A 25,000-nucleotide genomic window follows, 5' to 3' on the forward strand; every position below is an offset into this window, starting at 1 on the left:
AAAAGTTGACTGAAATAAAATACAACAAAACTTATTTTATTTCAGCTTTATTTTCATAAAATTAATAATCTACTACTAAAGCGGCACTGATTTTCTCGTTTCTTTAATGCGATATTCATATTTCAGCTGTTTCTAACTCCTTCCTCGCCAGTGTTTTTGCTGATTTTCACCAAACGTCATGGTTTCCAGACTATTTTGTCAATGAATATCCGCATAAAATACGTCAAAATCAAGAACAAACGTAAATCCTTCCAGCATTGTGAAAAAAAGCAACGCTTTGAGCAAAAAGCAGCAACATTATCAAAGCAAAGCTGCAGTAGATGGCTTCTATCGGTTCCCCCGAGGTTCGCCCGGACCTTTCAGGCCTCAGGAACATCCTCTGTTCGTCTGGACGCGAGCTCACGTCTCTGTCTGTCCGCAGCCTACAACGACTCCCAGCAGGCGGTGAAGAACGACGCCTGCGTCCCGGACCAGTACTTCATCCAGGAGGACAGCGGAGAGTGCGGAACAACCCCAAAGCGCTCCTGCCAGTTCAACCGCACCATGCTGGGCAGCTGCTCCGGGCTGGAGGACCGCATGTACGGCTACTGGGGACGGAAAACCCTGCGTGCTCATCAAACTCAACCGGGTAACAATACACAACTACAGCTCACCTTCAGGGTCCATCTCAAAAAACTAAATACATCATTCTTTCCAGCATTCAGCCTTTCTATCTCTTTGATATCTCTCGGTTTCAGCGTTCAGTATTTATATCTCATAATTGTGCATTGATTAAGACTTTCTCTCAATTTTACATTTCTATCTCATAGTTTGGCAATTATATCTTACAGTGTAGACCTTTTCTCAGAATCCTGCATTTCTATCTCATGATTCAGACACCTTCCCCCTTACAGTTAGGCATTCATTCTCCTCATCTTTTGTATTCACGCCTCACAATTCAGATTTATATCTCATAATTAAGATTGCTTCTCTGCATTCTGAGCGATCTTGCAATTCTGCGTTTTGTATCTCGCAACTTCAACCAAAAAGTCCAGTTTGAGGATGCAAACTAGTAAGGATTACTCCACGCTTTTTATTCCTGGCCCGGGGTGGAAACAAGTTTCCGTAAACGACAAGCTCTTCTGTGCTGCTCGTCTTTGGACATTTCAAGTTGACATTTGAAGCTGTTGTAGAATGCATGAACATAGACGTAATAAAGTAAAGCTAGATCAGATGGGTTATCCTTGGTCTGAATGAAGATGATGTCCTCCTGCAGGTGATCGGACTGCAGCCGAGCAGCGACGGAAAGTCTCCGTTCGTCTCCTGTTCAGCGAAGGTGAGTGAGATCTTCCTGAGCTTCATCACGAACAGCCTGTCCAGCACGAATTTCATCTGTAATGTTTGTTCACTGCATCCCTCAGGGATATAAAGAAGGAGACGAGCTGGTAAGAAATCGTAGTCTGCGGCCTCGATATACTTCAATTGAAATCGAAGGACGAACTGAAATCACGTCACTTCGAACGAAATCAGTGCAAAATGAAGTTCGTTTTGAGATCGTTTTGGTCGTTTGAACTCTTTGGGGAGTTCGTTTCAGCTCCTAAACACCTCCGAGCTACCATTGGTCCGAGACGGTCACGCAATCGGTGGGTGTGTCCTGAAACTCCGCCTTCTTTGACGTGCAATTTTTTTTCTCACGGTTCTCACGAGAGAACAGCGTCTCCGAGTCATTACGTACGTAGCTGAGCTGCCACAGATACATCCGCATCTGTACGGTGGCTCGAGGAGAGACTTCAAAAACTGCGGAAACAATTAATTCGTACAAAGAAAATACAGCGAAGCTCGAAAAGGAGGAGAGGTAGCAAGCGAATGAACATTACACCCGTACTGCTGCTGTCGTACTTCGTCTTCCAAAGCGAATTTAAAAGGTGTACGATTAATAAACCTTTGTTTTTAATCAAACTTTTAAACGTTAATCTAAGCCCCGCCTCCAGCAGCGGGGGCTTAGAGATGATATAAGCAGTGTACCGTCGCTCAACATTTTCAAACTTCTTTCAGCCCTCAAACGACGAACGAAAAAGAAGTCTGTTTGAAGTATATCGGGGCCTTTAGCATCCCTATCCTTAGACTAGTGCACATCTTAAACTAGTACAGCACAGGCTTTAACTAGTGCTTAACCCCTACGCATTCTGTGGTTAGTAGACTTAGAGTGTTTCGTCACTTTTAAAAGATGAACGTGATCAGTCTCCGTTGTCCGATCGATAGTTTTAGAGCGGGGTCACCGAGTTGCGTCCTGAAGAGTTTAGCTCCAACCCTGATCAAACACACCTTACTGGGGAAACTTCCAGGCAGGTCTGTTGAGGAAAGTGAAGGACACCGGACCTCTGGGATCAAGTTCGATGACCCCCGGTTTTAGAGTGTTTGAACCAATCAAAGCACTTTTAGCGTACTTCTTCAGCTTCTGCTTCTGGTGTCGGATCTGAACTGATTCTGATCAAGTAATGGTCAGAATAACTGCGGTCATATCTCCAGATCGACTTTACTCGATTCTCCATCAATCGTTTTCTGGAAGAATCTGATCATCAGGATCTTTTGAGGAGCTTTACTTTCACTGCTCCTCCAAAACATCTCACATCTTCTGAGGAGCCTTTATTTCTTCAGCTCTCAGTCAGCACTGCATTATATGTTTAGATAATTTCAGTCTCATATTACCGGAGCGATGACTGACATTCAGATCATTTTACATCAGTATCTGCTACGCTGTTATAAATATCTCATTGATTTTTCATCACAAGGCTCAGAAGATGTCTCAGGCGAATGAAACCTACGCCTCAGTCGAATACTTCCCTCCAAACGGAACCTTCAATCTCATGTACTATCCATACTACGGCAAGAGAGCACAGGCAAGAACACACGCACACACACACACACACACACACACACACACACACACACACACACACACACACCGCGAGATTACATTGGTGTGTAACCGCTCTCTTTGTGTGTGTTGCAGGTGAATTATTCTCAGCCCCTGGTGGCTGTGAAGTTCACAGACCTCTCTTTCAACACGGACTTCAACGTGGAGTGTAAGATCAACTCTAGCACTCAGTTCAAGATCAGCGAAAGAGACAAGTTCGCCGGCCGCGTAATCTTTAAGCTGCGCATCAACAAAGCGTAGAGCAACTGCATCTGCCACACACACACACACACACACACACACACACACACACACGTACACACACACAGGAGATGGTAGGAGTCATTCATATCTCAAAGTGTTTAATGTATTCGTCCTCCCCCATTCTCCTGTCTACGCGATGGTTTCTGTGTGTGTGTGTGTGTGTGTGTGTGCGCGTGTGCGTCTTTGTATCTCTGTGTGTTTTGAGTACTCTTGACTGTCGTCATATCCAGCTGATATCGTTCCAAAGTAAAATCAAGAGAGCAGGAGAACATCATCAAGCCTTTCTAGATCTCCAGATACGATCATCACGAACAATCCAGTGAATTCAGAAGAACCACAACCATCCTAAACCTGCCGAGAAATTATATTTCGCATAAAGACAACGTGCTCCCAAAATAACACCACGAGGTGGAAAATTGAAAACAGGCTGTATCTTCTATATGCAAAATATAATTCCTTACCTTTTTCTTTTAATATCAAGCTAAAATGTGACCTGGATTCACTCGTTTAGTCTATATAATGGCTTTTATGCTACTGAGCGTTTAACACAAATTAGGTCAAATTCAGGATCATTCATAAATAAAATCTGTAGGAATGCGCACATATGATCAATTAACATAATCAGAGCCATAAAAATTGTCACAGACTGTAATCGACTCATATCTGTCACATATCATTCTCTTAACTTGATATCAGTTTTATTTATTTACGAATTAAGGTACATTTATAATGTTATTTATTTATTTATTTATTTATTATCGGATTTGTGGTTTTTAATTTTTATATACATGACAATGTTTGTGAAGACACTTTTGTAACACTGTAATGTACACGAATGCACGCACACACACACACGAGCAAAGAAACGATTGGCTGACGTTCTGCACATGCTCAGATTGCACTCGCATTAGCCAATCAGCTTCAAGCTGCACCATATCAGTTCACCATTAATTTATTTGCCCAATCGACCGATAGCATATGTCGTCCGGGCGGTTAGACCTATCTTTCTAAACGTGTACACAGCAATACCTTCTGGTCCGTGAGTGTACTGTTAATACTTGTAAATAATACAGAATCTGATGTAGTTGACAATGAGAGTAGTTACCAAGAAAAGCGCAAAATAATAATAAAAAAAAAAAGATTAAAATTATCCGATCCAAGTAGATGAATGAACAAATGTGTTTTCTTCCCCCCAAAAAAGTATTTTTTAATTTATTTGTTGTTGAGCACATCATGGGTTAGCGCCCGTTAGCACAGCGGAAATATGACGCAAACATTAGCTGCATACTTTAGTTCGTTTCTTCTTAGCTTTGGTAGACTCTTAGATTTTTATCACGTGATTTGACATTTGGATGTTCAAGGGGATTCGAGTCGAACGGACAAGTCAGACTCCTGATTTGCGAGCGACACATTAGCGTAGTGCTTATTAGCGAACCACTAGCCTGCCGACGCGCGGGCGCCGTCTGTGTTTAATTTCTCATCCGTGTTCCTTCATTCCGCCCCCAGTAGTGAATGTGCCGTGTTTCTATTGGGTTACTGCCACAGTGTTGTGCGTTTGAAACATTGGAGGGTGTGTGTTAGAAAAGTGTGTGGGGAAAAATAAAAAGAGCCAAGCGCGGCCGAACTTTTAAATGAACGTCACTAGTCCACCCGTCACCCATCAGCACGCGACTTACGGCCTGATGTTGGGATCGGTTCAATGTTTACACAGAGCAGTGACTAATAACTAGCTAAACTTACGCTGCCTGCCGTACGTTTACTTCGATCTACTTCACGTGTGCTGCCTGACCGCTCTACGTCACGGAATAGATTTTGTATGTTTTTAAGATACGGTAAATCGAATTATTGCACATCACTTCCCACTTCTGTACTCGAGGCGCAGCAGCGACGCGTCGAACGTGTCTGTGTAGATCACGCGGCGCATCACTCATTTCCGTGAGACGAAAAAAAAAACCGAGCAGGCATAAATTTGCCGCATCACTGCCGTGGAAACGACACGTGACGTCATCCGTGATCTCACTCGTCGAGCCGTGGTCCCGCGGTCAGGTTGCTAGGCGCGGCGTTCCAGGCGAAATCCAGTCGTTTCAACAGTAATTTGCTTTGGGAGGGTGTCGCACGAAGCCGAACAAATTGACTGCACTAAGCTTAGGTCATTAATTATGACGAAATTGTGACCAGTGCGTAATCGCTAACAGAAATTTTCTAAATCGAAACAGTCAAACCATTTTGATTTTGTAAATCGACTTCATCTCATCATCATGATTTAGGATGACGTAACTCTGACTTTTAATGTCATAATTTTGAGTTTTACAGCACGTCATAGTTTTTATACAGTATCTCATAATTGATCAGTGCAAGTTTTAAACTCGTAAATTTAATCACGTTGAATTTGTATCTCATAATTACGACTTAATATGTACATTTTGACTGTTAAAGTCATAATTATGTCAATTTTTATCGACTGTTTGTGTCATAATCTCGAATCTCATCTTAGGTTTTTACCTCACAGCCCTAACTTGGTTCACACTCACAGTTCTGACTCGTGAAGTCTTATAATCCCGACTTTAAGTCGTCGTTTCAACACATGCCATCACAAACTCAACTTTTGATCTCCTAATAATGTCATAATTCCAAATCGAACTCGACATAATTCCGTTCTCATACATGGCGTAAACGGGCTTCCATAAAAAGCAAAGTGCTTTTTAAGTGACTGGTGTGTTTTGTCTGCGAAATGTCCCAGATGTGGGCGCGCGCTTCGGACAAAAGCAACGACGACACGACGACAAAACACACCTGCAGCGACGAGAACCTCACTGGAGAGCTTTCCACTCACTCACACACACACACACACACACACACACACACACACTGACGGCACCGTTGAGCTCTTTGTCCCCGTCTGTGTTTCTCTCCACACCGATAACGCGACACGCTCGTCACTTTGATTTCTCGCCGGGTGACTTCTATAGCTCAGACTCATCCCGGGTTCTCATCTGTCCTTCATAGTGACACGGTGTCTTATTCTTTCTTCACTCTCTGTAAAAACACTGCTCAGAAACTAGATGTATCTTATTAAATATCCTGAATATACTGTTATATATTGCCTGACATGAAAATTGTGAAACTTATATTCGAAAAACAAATGATTATCATTATAAATGAAAAATGGAAACAGGAAATAAAAACATTTTGTGTTTAACAAACATTTCAGAGGTCTCGTTTTTAAAACGCAGTGACTGTAGATGAACACGAACATCACGCATGTCTTATGCATTGCAATATGAAGCCATCACATGGAAGCCATCATTTTTTTCTTCTCAAAGACAGAGGTATATGGCTGATGTACGTACTGAGAGCTTTATCATCTTATGTAATGAAAAGCTCCGGCAGCTGGACTTCCAGATCTGATCCTACAGGACAGAAAATCACGTTTAAAGCCTGGAGATGGTTGTGCTTTAGGGCTCTGATTTCTGGTCGCTCAACAGCGTCTGGTTTTCATGCTCAGGGTTGGATTGGAAACGCAACCTTTGGCATCAGCCACTAGTGTTTTCTGATAAGTCTGTTTGTTTTACCTCTTCCTATCTTAACTCTGCACACAGCTGGTTGTGTGGACTTGTTTGCGTTCACCGTGGTCTCGGATCAGACCTGTGCAGCATGTATTGGTCGCGACCCAGCGGTTGAGAAACAGTGGAGACTCTTGCTTTTAAGATGTTCCCCCGAGAAAAACATCCCAGGAAACAATCTGAGGCCTGAACGGTGGCTCAAATTGAGATGTTAAAGTCTGTGAACTGAAACATTTCATCATCAAAGATCGATCTGAGCTGCTTTGAACGCCCATTTTAATGCTCTCTTAATGCATGACAAAGCTGCTACATTAAGAGTAACACTGAGTATTTTTATTGTCTGCTTGAGCAACAAACACTGATGCACTTTGCGTAGAAATACTTAACATCTAAGGGTCTGTATAAATGTATTGGTCTGGCGTGTAAAGATCTATTAATGAGATTTCCCTGAGAAACTGCTCATATATATATATATATATATATATATATATATATATATATATATATATATATATATATATATATAAAATCAAAACTAGGAACACATCGACATCTAGTGTTCAGACGAGAACATTTCACCTGACCAGAAGAACACAGACTCACAGAGAAACAAGAAAACACCTAGCAACCGCATAGCAACGTGGGCTAAAACCCTAGCGAGGGCTAAAATCTCTCTCTCTATATATACACATACACACACACACACACACACACACACACACATATATATATATATATATATATATATATATATATATATATATATATATATATATATATATATATATATACATGTAAATACAAGTAAATATTCTCAAATTATACACAGTATGTATGTGTGTGTACTGATACACATAATAAATATACACCTTTTTTGGATCACACACATAAACAAGCCAGACTTTATATATCAGTTTATATCCACCTTAAGCAGCACAGAAGTGAAGGTTTTTCTGTGGTTGTGCGAGACTTCCAGTCCGGAAGTTGGCCTCTGAGGAGAATAACGCAGTAGTTCTTTGGACCGCAAACCAGCACTTTCGCGAATATTATAATAAATTAATACAGTATATTAACAAAATGTCAGTTTGCAATATCAAGCAGCATAACGAGCTGTTTTGTACTGAGACAAAAAAACAAAACAAAAAAAAGGTTACAAAACAAAAAAAAAAGTTACCCGTTAAATGATGGTTTATTAACGTCACGCCTTCAGTAATGCAAATAAAGTTATTACGTGTTGTTCAGGTACCCCAAACCCACCTCTTACAATAACGCAAACAGATTAATTATGTTAAAAATGCGCGGTAAATCCTGTGGGTAGGATAAGATGTCAGGACACCGGAAGTCTTGCACATTCAAGTTAAATAGCCGCTCTCACCTTAAGGACGTATTAACGTCCTACGGTGTGAAAACAAAGTCTAACATTGAAAAAAAAATTGTAACTCATGTTATTTGTGTTAAGTTTTTTCACACTAAAGGACACGCTCTAATATATATTCGTCATCTACCCCTATGCTGTAGAGAACGTGATGACGTCACGCCAAGTGGAGTTCTGGAAAACTGCTCATCCGCCATTTTGAAAGGATCGCACCCTCCACTATTGAGTCCAGGGCGGGATTTTGATTCTCTGTCGTGATTGTGAAAAATCTCACCATTGTTTGTCATTAACAAATCAAAAAGTAACCGATCTTCGGCCTTCACAGCAGAGGGTGATCCTCCGAAAATGGCGGCGCGACGTAGATTCACATTCTCTATATTTCCCATTAAAACAACTTCAGAAGCGTTCTCGTGTCGCGGGAGTGTGTGTGCGTGTGTGTGTGTGTTAAGGCAAGTCCAACATGTTTTTGACCTCCAGCTCTTTCTGAGTCCGTTGGTGAATTTCTCGGATTGCCGCCACGACGACGCGCATGACAGGCTCCGCCTCCTCCTGCGTGCGCACGCACACCAGCCGCAGGAACGCGCCGCGCTCGGGCATCGCGTGAAACACCAGCTCTGCCGCGCGCTGCACGAGCCAGGGGTGATGCGGCGCCAAAACCTCCAGGTACGCGTCGCGGCAGAGCTCGCCCATGCTCCGCCCCTCGCGCTCCGACCCCAGCTTCTCCAGGAGCAGCTGTAGCCATAGTAACGAACGGTGGAGGCGGAGCAAAGTTCGACTACCGGAAGGTGTTTGCGTGTCGAATGAGACCACGCCCCTCTGGAGCTCCGCCTCCAGCATGGAGCGCACGGAGCGGTAGGCGTGCGGAGGGGGCGGGGCCACGCGCTCATTTGTTGTCGCGTTCTGTCTGGCGAATTCTTCCATCGCGAGCTGTCTGATGAGCGTGATCTTCTCCTCAACTTTATGAGTGAAGAACCCCACCAAAGGGCCCAGAGCCTCCATGAACCTGCAGCACAGAACACAAACATTATGTGAGAAGATGCATCACCGTTTTCACCGATTATCTGCCGATACCGATGCATGTCGTATTCATTTATAATTTTTTTTAGAATATCTACATCTCCTTCACCTTTGCCATGCACTGCTTCATTACAATTAAAAGGCAAATGGCACAAAATTAGTTCACAGGCAAGATTACAGCTCATAAAAACATTAAAAGCAAAGCAGAAAATAAACAAAAATGCAATATTAATTTATCCAATAATATGAATTTAATGCAATTCATTTAAAACTATGAATGTGGGTGTAGACATCTTACTGCTACATCTGATAAATTTAGAATATAAAAATCTACAAATTGCTGTTTAGTCTTAAAATTTATTGTGATGATGCTATATATTCATACGCATTTCTTTGGAATGTATGCCGTTTTTTAGACTCATCTTAAATGATAGATATATAAATAGACCAGATGATGTACAGTTGTGAAAAACAATGCAGTCCCCAATGCAGAAGGCATATGGAAACGTGCACAATTTTTGTGCAATATAGCGCACAAAAAGTGCATCTTTTTATAACTTGTTTTGAGCCTATTTGCTGATCCATCCAGAAAGCTTCAGATGGATGCGTCCTTAATATAATTCATACTTGATGAGCTCCTCCCAGCAGAGCAGATAGGGATCCAGAAGAACGTCGGAGGCGGGGCCGAGGGCGGAGTTTAGGTGCGACAGGAGGCGGGACACCTGGAAGTGCTGCCCGGCACACTCTCCGATGATGTCACTTCCTCCCAGCTCCTCAGGAAGGGCAGCGGGAGCCACCTGGTCGTCACAGAGTCAGCGAGTGAACGGTTAAAGTGTGGAGTCTCCAGGGGCCAGGAGCTCAGAAAGGGTCATCTGGATCAGAATGATCTGGGTTTGGAAATGCTTCGCTATACGGAATCAGATGACCCATCTTACTCTTGTGCAGGTTTTGCAAAGCAATACTGAATCGGACACGCACTTTTTCAATTTTTGTGCTCTACGGAGACCCTGAAGGGACATGCTGATGGGAATAAAAAGAGAGTTTTGCAGTCTACTTCTGCATAGCATTCACACACGTAGCTACTTCTGACTGCTCCATCTCTAATGACGGTTCCAACAAGTTTACAGTTAGAGTTAAACCAAAACTTGAAATTAATGCTGTCAAACAATTATTCACATACAAAATATAAATTCTTGTTTACATTTTATATACGCATGCGTGCTATTACGTACATATAATGTTACTGTACTGTATATATTTATAAATATATATTTAATATATAAATATTGTTCTTAAAATCAATGCCAAGTCACCTTTATTTATAATATAGTACAGATTGTATGAAAGCACTGAACAGAATCAAAGAGGAGAATAGAGTGAAGTGTAAAGATTCAGTTAAAGGTATTTCATTATTCTAGATCAGCTCAGTTTCAGTACAATCTGTATGTATTTATTATTTATATATATAAACATATGTGAACAAAAATCATTTGACAGCACTACTTTAAATTAAACATGCTGTTTTTGTTTGACGCTGACATTTCATGCTACAAACTTTTGGGAACAGTTTTAAAGTTTTATTACACTTTCGCTCCTGAAGTGCACCTTTCTGCTGGGACTCTATGTGTTTTGAAGAACACAAACCAAGGAACCACGATTGGATTTCGTGATCTAATCTGAATTGGATATCAATATTGCTTTTGGACAGATTTTCAAGATCTGGCCCCTGACTCTCACCTGTCTGGTTGACGTGTACACGCTTAGACAGGGCCTCCACGACTGCTCACAGGTCTGAACACTTCCTTGAGCTGGACAGAACCAGGAGACACGCGGTTACTCAGTGTGTGTGTGTGTGTGTGTGTGTGTGTGTGTGTGAGACAGGTCGGGTTCACTCACGCAGCCACAGAGAGCTGAGGAACAGCAGCAGACTCATCAGGAGCGCGCTCAGCACACAGCGACGCAGAAGAGATGGCATTCTCTCGTCCTCCGACACGCTCGCTAACACTCCTGGAGATCAGAGACCAGCTCAGAGCTGCGTGACCTTTGAACCGCTGCGCAAACACACGGAAATACCTCAATCTGACGTGAGTCCGAAAACACACAACGTGGAGGGCTTCCAGAAACCAGGGTTATTGCTGTTGATAATAGCTATAAATTAATAATACAATTCATTTTACCTATAAATTAAAAAAAAAGTTAAACTAATCCATAATGGTAATTAAAAAGAGAAAAATTTTCATTTTATTTCAGGTAACTTTAATTATATTTTTTTTATATTTGCCATTTTGGCTCAGTTTAAGTCAAAGTACTAAAATAACTAATAATAATAAAAAATAAACAATAAAAGACTATAGACATTTAAAAATGAATAAAAATGGCAGACAAAATTGCTTAAAAAATAAATAAAAATGGAAAAAAAATAAAAAAATAACACCAACGCTAAAACATTGCATGATATTAAATGTTTTTGAAATGTTCCCTTTAGAAATGAAAATTTCATTTATATTTCATTATATTAAATGAAAATAAACCATTTGAAGCAAACACGTCTCTTAACATTTAGAAAGCACACACACACACACACACACACACACACACACACACACATATATAGTTTTTCTTATACATACAAAATATATTGTATATTATATTAAACGATCCATTCTATAAAAATATATCTTTATTAGAATCTGTTTGACGGTTGTTGATTGTCTAGACAGTGTTGAACTAAAAGAATTGGGTCTAATCTGAGAATAAATTAACAAAATTATTCCAAATTATGATGAAGTTTATTGGTTGTGACACACATACAGAAGCGGTCTGTTCTACTAATCAAACTTCTCCTGTATTACTGTTAAACTCCTCTCAAATGCAATTCAGTAGACTTTTCCATTAATTTCAATTCAAATTCACACACACACACACACACCATCATCATTTTATTTCATATCTGACATGACACACACACACTGCTGAAACCTCAGACTGCGTTCACACTCGCACACAAACATGTGGAAGATCCTCATAACCAGAGCAGCTCCACCCAGGGGGCGGGGCTTATCCCTGACAGGCGGCTCAAACGGCCAATCAGCTGTAATCCCCGCCGAACGGTCACTGTGACCGCCGGCCTCTCAGTGCAGGCTTTTTGTCTGACTCTCCTCCTGATTCTGAAACACAATTTGAAAAAAATATCCGATCGTTACACAGCGGCCGTGGACACTCGGTGAACAATCAAAGCCTTGCAGGTCTGACCTGTCGTCCTCGTCCGCAGAAGACCGTGGTCAGTCCCTTGTGAGCGGGGACGTGTTTGAGCGCGTGCGGTTGTTTCAGTTCTTTTAGTAACTCCGGGCTGCTCAAACCCACTGCAGGACCAAAACAGACAGAAACACTCACCTTACACACAAACTACAGCCACTCATCAGGAACCGAATTCAAGAAACATCTTAAGGCTGAAAGTCTTATTACTCTGGTCATTAAAAGGCTGTTTATACACATCCTCACTAATTACAAGAAGCACATATGTAGAGGCTGACACTTAACCGAACACTTGTTTAATTAGTGACTATTTGCCGACATTTTTAAACATCATCGTAAACTGGTTTCTGGCATAGTGAAGACTGTAGGACGACAAATACCATTTCACGATGTAATATTGTGCTCTGCTGTAATTAAATCAGTTTGAGGCTGTATGCATAATTAGTGCTTGATGACATCATCACGCAAAAAACGGTTTATCGAACATTTCAGGACGTTCGTCTAACACGTTTCGAGAACATTCACAAAATGTTTGCTACATCGTACGAAGGAACGTCTCACTTGATGTGGCCAGGAAAGCGTTAGAACGTTTCGAACGTTCAAAAATAACGGTTGCACTCACTCGGCCGTTCATCGGACTTTGGCGGAGAGGGCGTGGCTTTGTTTGGGGTTGTGGGCGGGGTTACGTGATCAGTCTGTCATAGAAAAAAAAAAAAAGAAGATTCAGGTGAAATTGCTCCTCGTTTGACGTTTTATCGTTAAGAGAGTTTCTCTTACCTTGCTTTCCTCCATCGCTGACCAAGCATGCGCCGTCCTGATCAACTCAAGTTATAGATTTCTAGACTTAAAAGATGGACAGAAGCGGGTCTTCTCAACTAAAGGCTACTATAGAGTTATTAGTTGCTGTATGTTTGATCCGGTCGCTGTGAGAAAGTGTTCAGCTCGGTTCAGCTCAAGTCTCATTTCTGCAGCGAAATTAATCATTCACTCACTTTATGGTTCTAAAGTCCAGGAAAAACACCTTGAAAAAACACTGTGTTACACAGTTCAGAGAAATACTAAGAAACACTGCGTTGAATACAGCGGCGCTCAAACTTACTTTACATTAACACTTATATATCTGCATATCAAACGTATATAGCATCCAACCACATGATGAAATAAACATCAGTGCTTCAGATCAGGGATTTGGGGAATAACGTTCTTTGGACATCCTGAAATGATGAAGATAACGCTTCATTTCGTGTTTTTGCATGGGTTGAAATATTATGTAATTAAAGTGTAAATAAATGTATATTGTATAAATAAAGGACGGTCGCAGAGAGATGAGATCACAGGTACGGGAGCCGAACAAACTCCTCCGGCTCAAACGGACAGAATCCGTAAACATGCACGGTCTCACACAGTTCCAGCGCTGTGCTAATTAACATAAACCCGGTGGAGAGGCGGGCCGACTTCAGAGCCACGCCCCTTCCAGAGGCGGTCCAGTGTTTGGAGGGTTTCCGTACACACTGACCCGCTCCACCAACCGATCCGGATTCTGCTCCGGGTTTTTGTTTCTACTCAAGCACAGTTTCAAACGCTATTGCACTGGCAGGAAATGTATGTCTGTATAAGTGTATTGCAAATAATATAATGAAAATCGGAAAGCGGTTTTTAAAAAACATCGAATTCAAGTAAAGTGACTACTTTTAAGGTTTAATGAAACACCACTTCGAAAATCATTTAGTGAATCGTTTTCTGACTCACTGGTTTAACTGATTCAGAGTTTCAAAAAGCTCTGTTGTGTTCTTTTCTATATAATCACAGTCGTTACGATCTAGTCTACAGATGTAAAGTACTATTTCCTGAATGTGTTGATTTGTTTTCCCAGATGATGAGCGTGATCGGAGGAGGAACATCAACACTTCTTTTATTAAGGGAACTGTATGTTATGTGTAGTTGTAGAATGAGACATAAATGTCCATGTGTGACTCTGGAGCACAATGCAATCACAAGCGCCAGTTTGTTTGATTTTCATTAAGATCTATATATCTTCTGAATGAGAAAAGGAATAAAACCGAGTATATGATCTTTCCGTTCATGTATGGTTTGTTAGGATAGGCTGCTTTTGTGCTTAAAAGGACACGTACATCTTAAAATGTTGATCTCTGCGGTCAGTGAAGTATGAAATACTACTCTTCGCTGGATCATAAAATGGAAATGGAAAATGGAGATATTATATGACCTGTCTTTATGATGTTAAATGTTAAGTTTAGCAGAGTTGAGCAGTTATGATTATGGAAAATTGGACTGGATGGGGTCTCACAGCAAATAATCGTTTGTAAGCAGGTGAAACATTAACGATTTATGTTTAATTCATGAGGAAATTGTTTCAATAATGCCAGCAGTAGTAAAGAAGTGAGGGTTATTAATAACCACCGCTGCTACAGTACTACTGTAGAAAAAACGAGCTTGCTTTGTGTGTTTTATTGGTGTTTTTTGCTTTTGTTGTCTATTACGTGTGACTCTACCTTTGGTGCCGTTTTGTGGTGAGAGTTTTAGAAGTGCCAGAAATGACAGATAAAACAGTCAAAGATTCAGTATCTTTGAATTAATCGTCCGAGCAAAGTGTTTCCTTATAAATGCACGCGAACAATACAGACAATTCATTTGGTTTTAAAAGGAAGCATGATATAAATTCATGCATCGTTTTATAGAAATAAATATATAATATGCACAATTCTACAGTATTTATGTGTTGTTTCAGATGCGTTTGATGGAATTAATCACACTAAGATGTGTATAGAGTTGGCTCATAAACGTTGATGAGAACAAATGATGCTAAATTATTTTATTCTGCAAGATTCAGCTTGCACAGGTTTTTTGGATATAAAAGTTTGCATATGGACTTACGAGTCTGAAATAAAGAATGATTTAATTCTAATTCAGACAGCAAGAAATCATGATTTAAGTCACTTTTTACACAAATTATTATCTTTTTATAGATTGTAACATTTTGCAATTTATAATGAGTAATGAATTATTACAATAATTAAAAATATGACCATTTGGGAAAAAAGAATAAAATACTCAAATAATAACAAAGTGATTTGTTACAAGTGACAAGCATCTACTGGTGGGTTTAGTCATTAAATCAAAACAATTCAACTCATTCTCATCTATAGAAGAGGAAACACAAACTTGTCAAATCATAAACCAGCAGATATATTACACCAAATACAATCCAAACTTCTAAAAGAGGTGCTTCCAGAAGTCATAGATCCTCTTCTAAATACTATTAATTCATCTTTATCATTAGAATATGTCCCAAAAACCTTCAAGCTGGCAAATAAAGCCTTTTCTGATTCTGATCAATCCGTAGCAGCGATTGAAGTATGGTGTCCTACAAGGCTCTGTACTAGGACCGTTGCTTTTCACGCTTCACAAGTTTTTTGTGAAAGTACTTTCCCTCCATGCAATACGAAATACCTCTAGTTGTTTTTTCCTTTCAGATATCCCGAGAAGTGATGGTTCTATCATATTTGTAACAAGAAGTTGAATTTGTAAATGCAGACATGAAGTAGGCAGCAGTTTGAGTGGTTTAAAGGTTTAAAAACCCACCATTTACCCCAACACCAGAAACATACAAAATAACAAAATGGACAGTTTGAAAATTCAGAAATAACATTTTTACTCACTCTGGACACTGGTGGAGTTGTGACTGGGGTTACAGTCTGTGATTCAGAGAAAGAATAGGATGAAATCACTGCTTATTTGAAGTAAATTCTTTTACATTACCTTCTTTCCTTCCATTGCTGGCCGACCATGCACTCTTCCGATGAATTAAATTTCTAAATTAAGCATTAGAAAATAAAGATGGACAGATGACGTGAGTTGCTTTACTTTACATCACCACCATTTCAGCATTAACTACTAAAACACTCAACTTAAAGGTACTAGAGTCAATAGTTACAATATGAAACTACTTATAAACTGTGTATTTGTTCACCACAGTCAAAGTCTAAGAAACAGGTCAGAGAAAGATCTGTGAGCCACACAAACACTGTATGTATTTGTTCAGCTGAGCTTTATTTTAAAAGTTTGTCCATATACATAGCCTAACCCAAGACATTACATGTTTAAAAACATATTCCATAACAAACAAAATGGATCCCAAAATTGAATACAATCACATGAGGAAATATATATCCATGTTTCAGATCTCCCAAGTAGCCTAGTTAGGTGACAAAATCTAGTGAAATATGACAAAACAACATCCTTCAGACCTGAAATGATAAAGATGCCACTTTGTTTTGTATTTTTACATTATTTAAAACAATTTAACTTTATAATGTGCCCTCAATTATAAATGTAATTAATATCTGCAAACCCACAAGTTCATCCCTTGTCATTTAAAGATATAACTTAAAGCTTAATAAAGTGCTGGGAATGATTTATTTGAAAAATAATTGGTAATTCTCTGTATATTTGCATCATTTGCAGTAGGCCAAGTGTTTTCTCCACAGCTGCCAGATCTCGACTACTAAAAGTACATTGTGTTTGACGCAAAACGTGAATAAAGTAAATTAAAAATAAAAACAACAACATGTAACTGTATCATTTTTACGTTGTTTAAGGAAAGCAAATTTTAAAAGTCCACTGAAAATATTTGGTTATAGACAATGTTGAAGATTATTGTCAACATGCCTAAGTGTTAAAAATGTTTATAAAATGTATGTAAAATTTTAAATAACAACAAACATTATGAAAAATGTACTGCATGTATGTATGCTTATATTGCTTATGATTAAAGTCTTTATCTGATTTAACTATTGTTTGCAATGTACTTGGCAATACTTAAACGTATTTTGCATGGTCTATTATTGAAGTAGTGTCACATGGGTGGGAATTTTAAGTACCATTTAGTGGGAATAAAAAATAAAATAAAATAACGATCATTCAGTTGATGCAGAGACATACTTTCCCCATACTCTGAATGTTAGGCTACGTAGCAGAACGTAACTTTAAACGTTATTTGGAGGTCTTTACTTGGAAAAGCACATTTATATTTTTAACTATGAAGTGAAGAAGGATTGAAGAAGAAGGATTGGAGATTAAAATGTGCTTACTTTTAAAATCAACACCTGGCACAGTGTTTTTTTTTCTCTTTCGGTGTGTCCTAAAAGCTACTGAAAAGCAAAAAGGTCTTTTATGCAGTCTCATATAAATAGAAGGATAGTCACAGACAGATGAGATCACAGGTCCTTGCAGGGCTGCAGGTGCAGTGTGAGCGCCCCCTGGCTGTGCAGCTGCAGAAGACGAACAAACTCGTCCGGCATTTTGTGCATGTAACGGTGTGGCTTCAACTCGTCGTAATAATGATATGGAACAGAATTGTTCTGCAGGTCTGTTCCAAACGGCCAGAATCCGTAAACATGCACGTTCTCACACAGTTCCAGCGCCGTGCTAATTAGCATAAACCCAGTGGAGAGGCGGATCGACTTCAGGCCACGCCCCTTCCAGAAACGGTCCAGTGTTCGTAGGTAAATGGGGCTGAAGAACACCAACGGCTGCTGAGGTCTGATTGGATGGAGGACTCTTAGAGTTTTGATTGACTGTCTAGTGCAGAAGGTGTAGGCAAAGGCGGGCATAACGAGAAAAGCGTTTCCGTACACACTAACCCGCTCCACCAACGGATCCGGATTCCGCTCCAGGTTTTTGTATCTACACAAACACAGTTTGAAATAAACATTCTTTATCATTACTGATAGACAGAGCTGGATACTATCAGAGAACCAAGAACATACAGATGTGAAACTTTATTATTAATATATATTACTATATATATTACTATCCACCTTAGTTCAACAACACATGGCCATGGTTAATGATGTCACATGCATGTGGAGGAGGAATAACTTCTGCTATTTAACTGATTAAAGATCTCTAAAATGTTGCTGTATCAAACATGGCATCCACTCACCAATTTACTAATTTTGTTCAGTGTCGTTTTGCTTTATTTCATCTTTGATTAATTGGGGGTTCCCTCTTATGTCATGCTCCGGTCTGAGTTAGTACAGGAGGAGGAAGCTCAAATATATTGTGCGGGTCTGTTGGGAATGCCCGGGTAGTTGTGGAGGCAAAAATGTGGGTCTGGGAGGAGTTCAGTGAGGCCATGGAGAAGGACTATCAGTCGGCCTAGAAGAAGTTCTGGCAAACTGTCCAGTGCCTCAAGAGGGGAAAGCAGTGCCCTGCTGACACTGTATGGAGGTAAGAATCTGCTGACTTCGACTGGAAACATTGTCGGGCGATGGAAGGAATACTACCCACCAACGTGTCTTCCACTGAGGAAGCAGAGGCCGGGGACGCAATGGACTCAACCATCGCAACTGAGATCTCCTAGGTAGTTAAGAAACGCCTTGGTGGCAAGACACCAGAAGTGGATGAGATTCGCCCTAGTACCTCAGGTCTCTAGATGTTGTGGGGCTGTCTTGGCTGACATGCCTCTACAGCATCATGTGGTGGTTGGGGACAGTACCTCTGGACTGGCAGACCGGGGTGTTGTTCCCTCTTTTTAAGAAGGGGGACCGGAGGGTGTGCTCCAACTGTAGGGGCATCACACTCCTTAACCTTCCCGGGAAAGTCTATCTCAGGGTATTGGAGAGGAGAATCTGTCCGATAGTCAAACCTTGGATCCTGGAGGAACAATGCGGCTTTTGTACCCTCTTCAGGATGTGCTTTGTGGATTTGGAGAAGGCATTCAACCGTGTCCCTCACAGTGTCCTGTGTGGGGTGCTGTATGAGGTCTGGGGCCCTTTGCTAAGGGGTTTCTGGTCCCTGTATAACCAGAGCAAGGTTCCAGGGAGGAGTTCCAGGCATGTCCCACCGGGAGGAGGCCCTAGAGAAGACCTAGGGACTATGAAAAGGGCACGCTTATGAAAATTAACCATGGTTTTATAATAGTGAAATGGTATCTGGAGGGGGCGCTAGTGAGCACCACATGGAGTAGTCGTAGTTTGTCGAGCTCTCCTCCATTTCTTTAAATTAGTCGGTTATTTCCATAATTTTCAGGTTTCTTCAGCGCTATTATTTTGGACACTTCTTGGGGCAAGGTTACAAAATGTCTAAGCCGAAAACAGTCAAGGGGAAAAAGATGGATAAAGCTCTGAACGAGGCGCTTGCTCCGCCGCTTCGAGTCAGCCGAACAGGCCGCGGCAATCTCGGGAATGAGTTGCGGAGTAGACGCGGAGTCTACCAGTATTCTGTTGGCAATACAGAATATGAGCAAAACGATGACAGACCGGTTTGATCTTTTGGAGGCATCTTTGGCATCTACACAAGCAACCTTAGTGTCTCTCGGAGATAGAATCACGGAGGTGGAAAATGCTGCAGCCGATTATGATCGCCGTCTTTCACTCGCCGAGCAGAAGTGGCTCAAAATACAGTCAGAAAATACATCCTTCGTGAGAAATTAATTGATTTGGAGGCTCGCTCCAGGCGACAAAACATTAAAATCGTCGGCTTACCTGAGAAGATAGAAAACGGGAGGCCCACGGAATTTCTGACGGAGTTTATTCCCGATCTGCTGGGCGCTAGTAACTTTTCTAAACCACTTGAGGTGGATCGGGCTCATCGGCTGGGGAGGCAGTCACCTGGAGAAAACGCAGCGTCGCGTGTGATGATAGCCAAGATTCATCACTTTAAAATGAAGGAAAAAATACTTGAGCTGGCTCGTCAACAGTTCCCTCTGTGTTATAAGGAAAGGCCGATACACATTTTTCCGGATCTTCCCGCCGAAATAATGAAACAGCGCCAGGCATTTCAGGATGTCAGGAAACAACTTCGAGATGCCGGGGTGAGGAGCGGGTTCATTTACCCTGCAAGACTGCGCGCGTTTCGCACGGTACCACTGATGAGGTGTTTTCCTCTCCCGAGGAAGCGGTGACCTTTATTGGGAACGCTGTCTCAAAACCGCTAAAGACATGTGTTGATATCCTTTGTTTGGGTATGTAGGTGACTTTTCTCGCAGCAGCGCTATTTAGACTGGAACATTTAGATGACCGCTTGTTTTGTTCTTGAGTTCTTTACATAAGCATGGAGTGGGAGCTACACGACCAAGTTCCACTGTTCCGATGGTCCGCAACCCCTTAGTGATTTTTGGGATGTGTATTCTCACTTTGTTTGGGAAAGTGGGATGGGGTTGGGGGTAATGTTCTTTTTGGTTATTATTTTCTCTTAATTCTTTTTTTACTTCAAATGTTTTAAAAAGGGCGGCAGGCATATACACTGTTCAATTTTATTTGTGGTATGACTTCTAGGTTACCTTCTAAGGGCAACAGCATTTTACCAGCTGGAACGTGCGAGGTATGGGTCATGTGGTTAAGCGTGCTAAGGTATTTTCACATCTGAAATCCTTGTCTGCAGATGTTATATATTTACAGGAAACACATATTAGGCCCACAAAGGAGAAGATGCTCAAATGCAGCTGGGCAGGCCATATTTTTCAGTCCGTGTTTTCCAGTAAGGCTAGAGGAGTTGCAATTTTAATTGCAAGACAGTTCCATTCAGACATATTTCTACCCTGAGTGACCCAAATGGTCGATATATTTTGGTAACGGGTTATATTTATTCATTTCATGTCACACTTCTAAATGTCTATGGGCCCAATTTTGACGATCCATCTTTCTTCACCAAAATATTTAACCTATTGTCTGATTTTACTGATTCGCATGTAATTATAGGTGGGGATTTTAATTGTGTGCTTGACAACATTTTGGACAGGTCAACCCAGGTAAGCCAGTTGCCTTCTGCCTCCATGGTTTTGAATGACCTAATGTCCTCCATGAACCTGGTCGATATATGGAGGCTGCTACATCCCTCAGGTAGAGACTACTCTTTTTTTTCACAAAGACACAAGACTTTTTCCAGAATCGATTATTTTTTATTAGACTCTAAACTTATATCAAATGTGGTCACCTCAGATTATCACAACATTTTAATCTCTGATCACGCACCAACTTCAGTTATTTTTGATTTTGGCCATAAGACTAAACCATATTGCTGGCGTTTTCGTCCTGCTTTACTCTCTGATGCGACATTTACCCAGTTTATATTTAACAAGATATCAGAATTTTTAGAGATTAATGATAATGCTGAGGTCACTGATTCCATCCTTTGGGAAACCCTTAAGGTGGTGATTAGGGGCCATATTATTTCTTTTGAGTCCTCAGCCAGGCGAGACAAACGTAGGCGTCTCCTAGAAATAGAAGAAGAACTATCTAATTTAGAGCCCTCTTATAGAAACTCTTCTAACCCTTCTACACTACAAGCCATTCTAAAATTGAAATATGAATATAATAGTATTTTATATGAGCAGGTATGGGATCAGCTGTTAAGAGTGACACAAAAATACTTTGAGCTGGGAGATAAGCCTCATAAATTGCTGTCTCGACAACTGAGAGGTTTACAAGCCAATAAATCTATACACAAAATTAAATCAAAATCAGGTGATGTAATTGTTGATCCAAAAGGCATAAATGATTGTTTTAAACAATATTATGAAGAATTGTATTCATCAAAGGCAGGGGGAAATGTTTCTGATTGGCTGAGCTCTGTGAATCTTCCTAAGCTGAGTGACGCTGCCTCTGAGGCCCTGAATTCTGATGTTACGTCCCAAGAGATTGTTGATGCTATAAAGTCCTTCCCCAATGGCAAAGCAGCGGGACCTGATGGTTTCGGTATTGAATTATATAAAAAATATTCTGAGAAGCTGGCCCCCCTTTTATTGAGGATGTTCACGCATTCCCTAGAGACTCAAAAATTTCCTGTAACATTATATAATGCTAATATCTCATTAATACTGAAAGAGGGTAGGGATGGAACTGAGCCTTCATCATCTTATCGACCTATTGCGTTACTTAATTCTGATATCAAAATCTTTACCAAAATATTAGCTAATAGAGTAAATAAACATATTTCATCCATTATACATGCAGATCAAACAGGTTTTGTCCCCAATAGATTTTCATTTTTTAACGTTAGAAGATTAATGCACATAATGTATAGCAAATGTCCAAAAGGTTCTAAAGTGGCTGCTCTGTGTTTAGATGCAGAAAAGGCCTTTGATCAATTAGAATGGCCCAACATACTAAACGTTTTAGAGGGATTTGGGTTTGGGAGTCGTTTTGTGTCATGGATTAAAACATTATATGCCCATCCATCCTCTTCTGTTCTTACAAATCAGGAAAAATCGAAGCCATTTTTACTACATCGTGGCTTGCGACAGGTGTGTCCTCAGCCCTTTACTTTTGCAGTAGCAATTGAACCCCTAGCGATTAATATTAGAAATCATCCATCTATCAAACCTGTAAGACTGGGGAATGTGGACCACTACATCTCATTGTATGCTGATGATATTGCCCTCTTTTTGTCTGATCCTGAACAGTCAGTCCCAATATTATTGGACCTTATAAAATCTTTTGGTACAGTCTCAGGATACACAATTAATTGGCAAAAGAGTGAATTTATGTCTTTAAATGCTAATCTTGATACAGAATTTTTAGAAAATCTCCCTTTCAAAATTACAGATAAACTTAAATATCTTGGTGTTACTCTGCCCAAAAATCCCAAATTAATCTTTAAATTGAATTTCTTACAGAAATTGGAAAACTTAAAATCGGACATTAGTAAATGGAGGACTCTTCCTCTCTCTATGGTAGGTCGTATAAATGCTGTTAAAATGTTGTCTCTGCCTAGATTCTTGTATCTATTTCAGAATTTACCTATTTTTTTGACAAAAGCCTTTTTCAAATCACTAGATTCAGTAATTTTAACCTTTATTTGGAGTTTCAAAGCTCACAGAATATCAAAAAAACATTTACAGAAGCCTAGAGAGATGGGTGGGCTGGGGCTACCTTGCTTTTTACACTATTACTGGGCAGCAAATGCAAGGGCTCTTGTTTACTGGCAGGAGGATTATAGTATGGAGATCTCAGTTGATACCCCCCCCTGGATTGCAATTGAGAGAAGTGGTGTTGGGAACAGTTCCTCCCAGCGCTTCTTTTCTCAGCCCTGGACTTCCACCTGTAAAGGTGGATAATCTTATTGTCTCGAACTGCCTGAAAATATGGCACCAAATAAAGAAGAATTGTAAATTGCCTGATACTGCAGTCTTTTCCCCGGTGCATCGCAACCATGCATTTCCCCCCTCCTTATTGGATTCAACATTCGGCATATGGAGGCAGAATGGCATTGTTACTTTGGAGGAGCTGTATATAAATAAACATTTTGCATCTTTTTCCCAATTAGCAGACAAATTTTCTCTCCCTAAAACACACTTCTTTCGGTACTTGCAGATTAGGAACTATGTACGCCATGCAGTGCCTAATTTTGAAACTCTCCCAGAGGAAAGAAGAATTTATAGGCTGATGTTAGTCCCGCCTGATTCCAAACATTTGGTTTCTGACTTTGTGAATGCACTTTCTAATGAAAGTAGTTGCTCCACACTCTCCCTTAAAAATGCTTGGGAGGAGGAATTGGGTATAGAAATAGGACCTGAGATCTGGGAGGAGAGCCTTAGCAGGATTCACTCTTGCTCTATTAACTCTAGGCATCAGTTAATTCAATTTAAAGTGATGCACAGATTACATTATTCAAAGTCTAAACTGCACAGAATTTTCCCCACTATTTCTTCTACATGTGATCGGTGTAAGTCTGCAGAAGGCTCTCTTACCCATCTTTTCTGGACTTGTCCTAAGCTCTATAATTTCTGGTGTGACATTTTCAAATGGTTTTCTGAAATGTATAGTTTTGTGTTGGAGCCTGACCCATAGATTGCACTATTCGGACATTCTCTTTCTTTAATGGACCATAATGACTCTGTACAAAACACTGTTATTTATGGAATGATTATTGCTAAGAGTATAATTCTACGACTTTGGAAGTCCGAGGATATCCCTCAGTTCAAGACTTGGTTAAGCTCTCTTACAGGAATACTGCACATGGAAAGAGTTCGGTTTGGAATTGCAGGCAACATAGATAAATTTTATAACATATGGCAGCCATTTTTGGATCATCTTGCTCAATTTAATAGTGAAAATGACCAGTGATATTGAATTGCAGCATGCTGTTAGCTCTTGTGAAGTGTTTTGTGTTGGAATGTGTATAATACTACATCTGTCCCAATGCCCTAATTATTGTAATTGTTATTGTTTTTTTTTTTTTTTTTTTTTTTTTTTTTTTTTTTTTTTAAGAGGAGGGGAGGGGGTTCCTTGTCTTTTTGTTTTTTTTTTTTGTTTTTGTTTTTGTTGTAAAATTAAAAATTCTAATAAAAATACTATTTAAAAAAAAAAAAAAATAGTGAAATGGTATCTGCAAGGATTTCCAGTCAGAATTTAGACCGTACCATAGTACTGATACAACTCTCATTAGAGTTACTAATGACCTGCTTCTATCATCTGATCGTGGTTTTATCTCGTTATTAGTGCTATTAGATCTTAGCGCAGCATTCGATACTATCCATCACAACATTCTCTTGGATAGACTAGAAAACTATGTCAGCATTAGAGGAAGCGCCTTAGCATGGTTTAAATCATATCTATCTGACCGCTATCAGTTTGTAGCATTAAATGAGGAGGTATCATATCAATC

General features: G+C 40.2%; 2 protein-coding genes and 1 pseudogene across 3 annotated transcripts in view; 1 reads left to right on the forward strand and 2 right to left on the reverse strand.

Annotated features, from left to right (window-relative positions):
- Positions 1-6,363, forward strand: part of LOC122334585 — a 12,496-nt pseudogene extending 6,133 nt beyond the window's left edge.
- A 1,566-nt stretch (positions 6,364-7,929) lies between these two features.
- On the reverse strand, positions 7,930-11,404 carry LOC122334582 (ceramide-1-phosphate transfer protein-like). Its single transcript, XM_043232589.1, has 4 exons — positions 11,012-11,404; positions 10,853-10,923; positions 9,743-9,912; positions 7,930-9,101 (listed from the first exon to the last, which is right to left on the reverse strand). Exons 1-4 carry the CDS (start codon positions 11,088-11,090, stop codon positions 8,543-8,545), a joined length of 879 nt encoding a protein of 292 aa, XP_043088524.1. The 5' UTR covers positions 11,091-11,404; the 3' UTR covers positions 7,930-8,542.
- Positions 11,405-15,053: 3,649 nt separating this feature from the next.
- Positions 15,054-25,000, reverse strand: part of LOC122334586 (alpha-2,8-sialyltransferase 8F-like) — a 25,870-nt gene continuing 15,923 nt past the window's right edge. For both annotated transcript variants that reach the window (XM_043232592.1, XM_043232591.1), the window contains one exon: positions 15,054-18,076. In XM_043232592.1, coding sequence (XP_043088527.1) covers positions 17,608-18,076 — 469 coding nt within the window. In that variant the 3' untranslated portion in view covers positions 15,054-17,607. The remainder of the gene's footprint in view (positions 18,077-25,000) is intronic.

Source organism: Puntigrus tetrazona, unplaced genomic scaffold (genome assembly GCF_018831695.1).
Source record: "Puntigrus tetrazona isolate hp1 unplaced genomic scaffold, ASM1883169v1 S000000576, whole genome shotgun sequence".
NCBI classification, from domain to species: domain Eukaryota; kingdom Metazoa; phylum Chordata; class Actinopteri; order Cypriniformes; family Cyprinidae; genus Puntigrus; species Puntigrus tetrazona.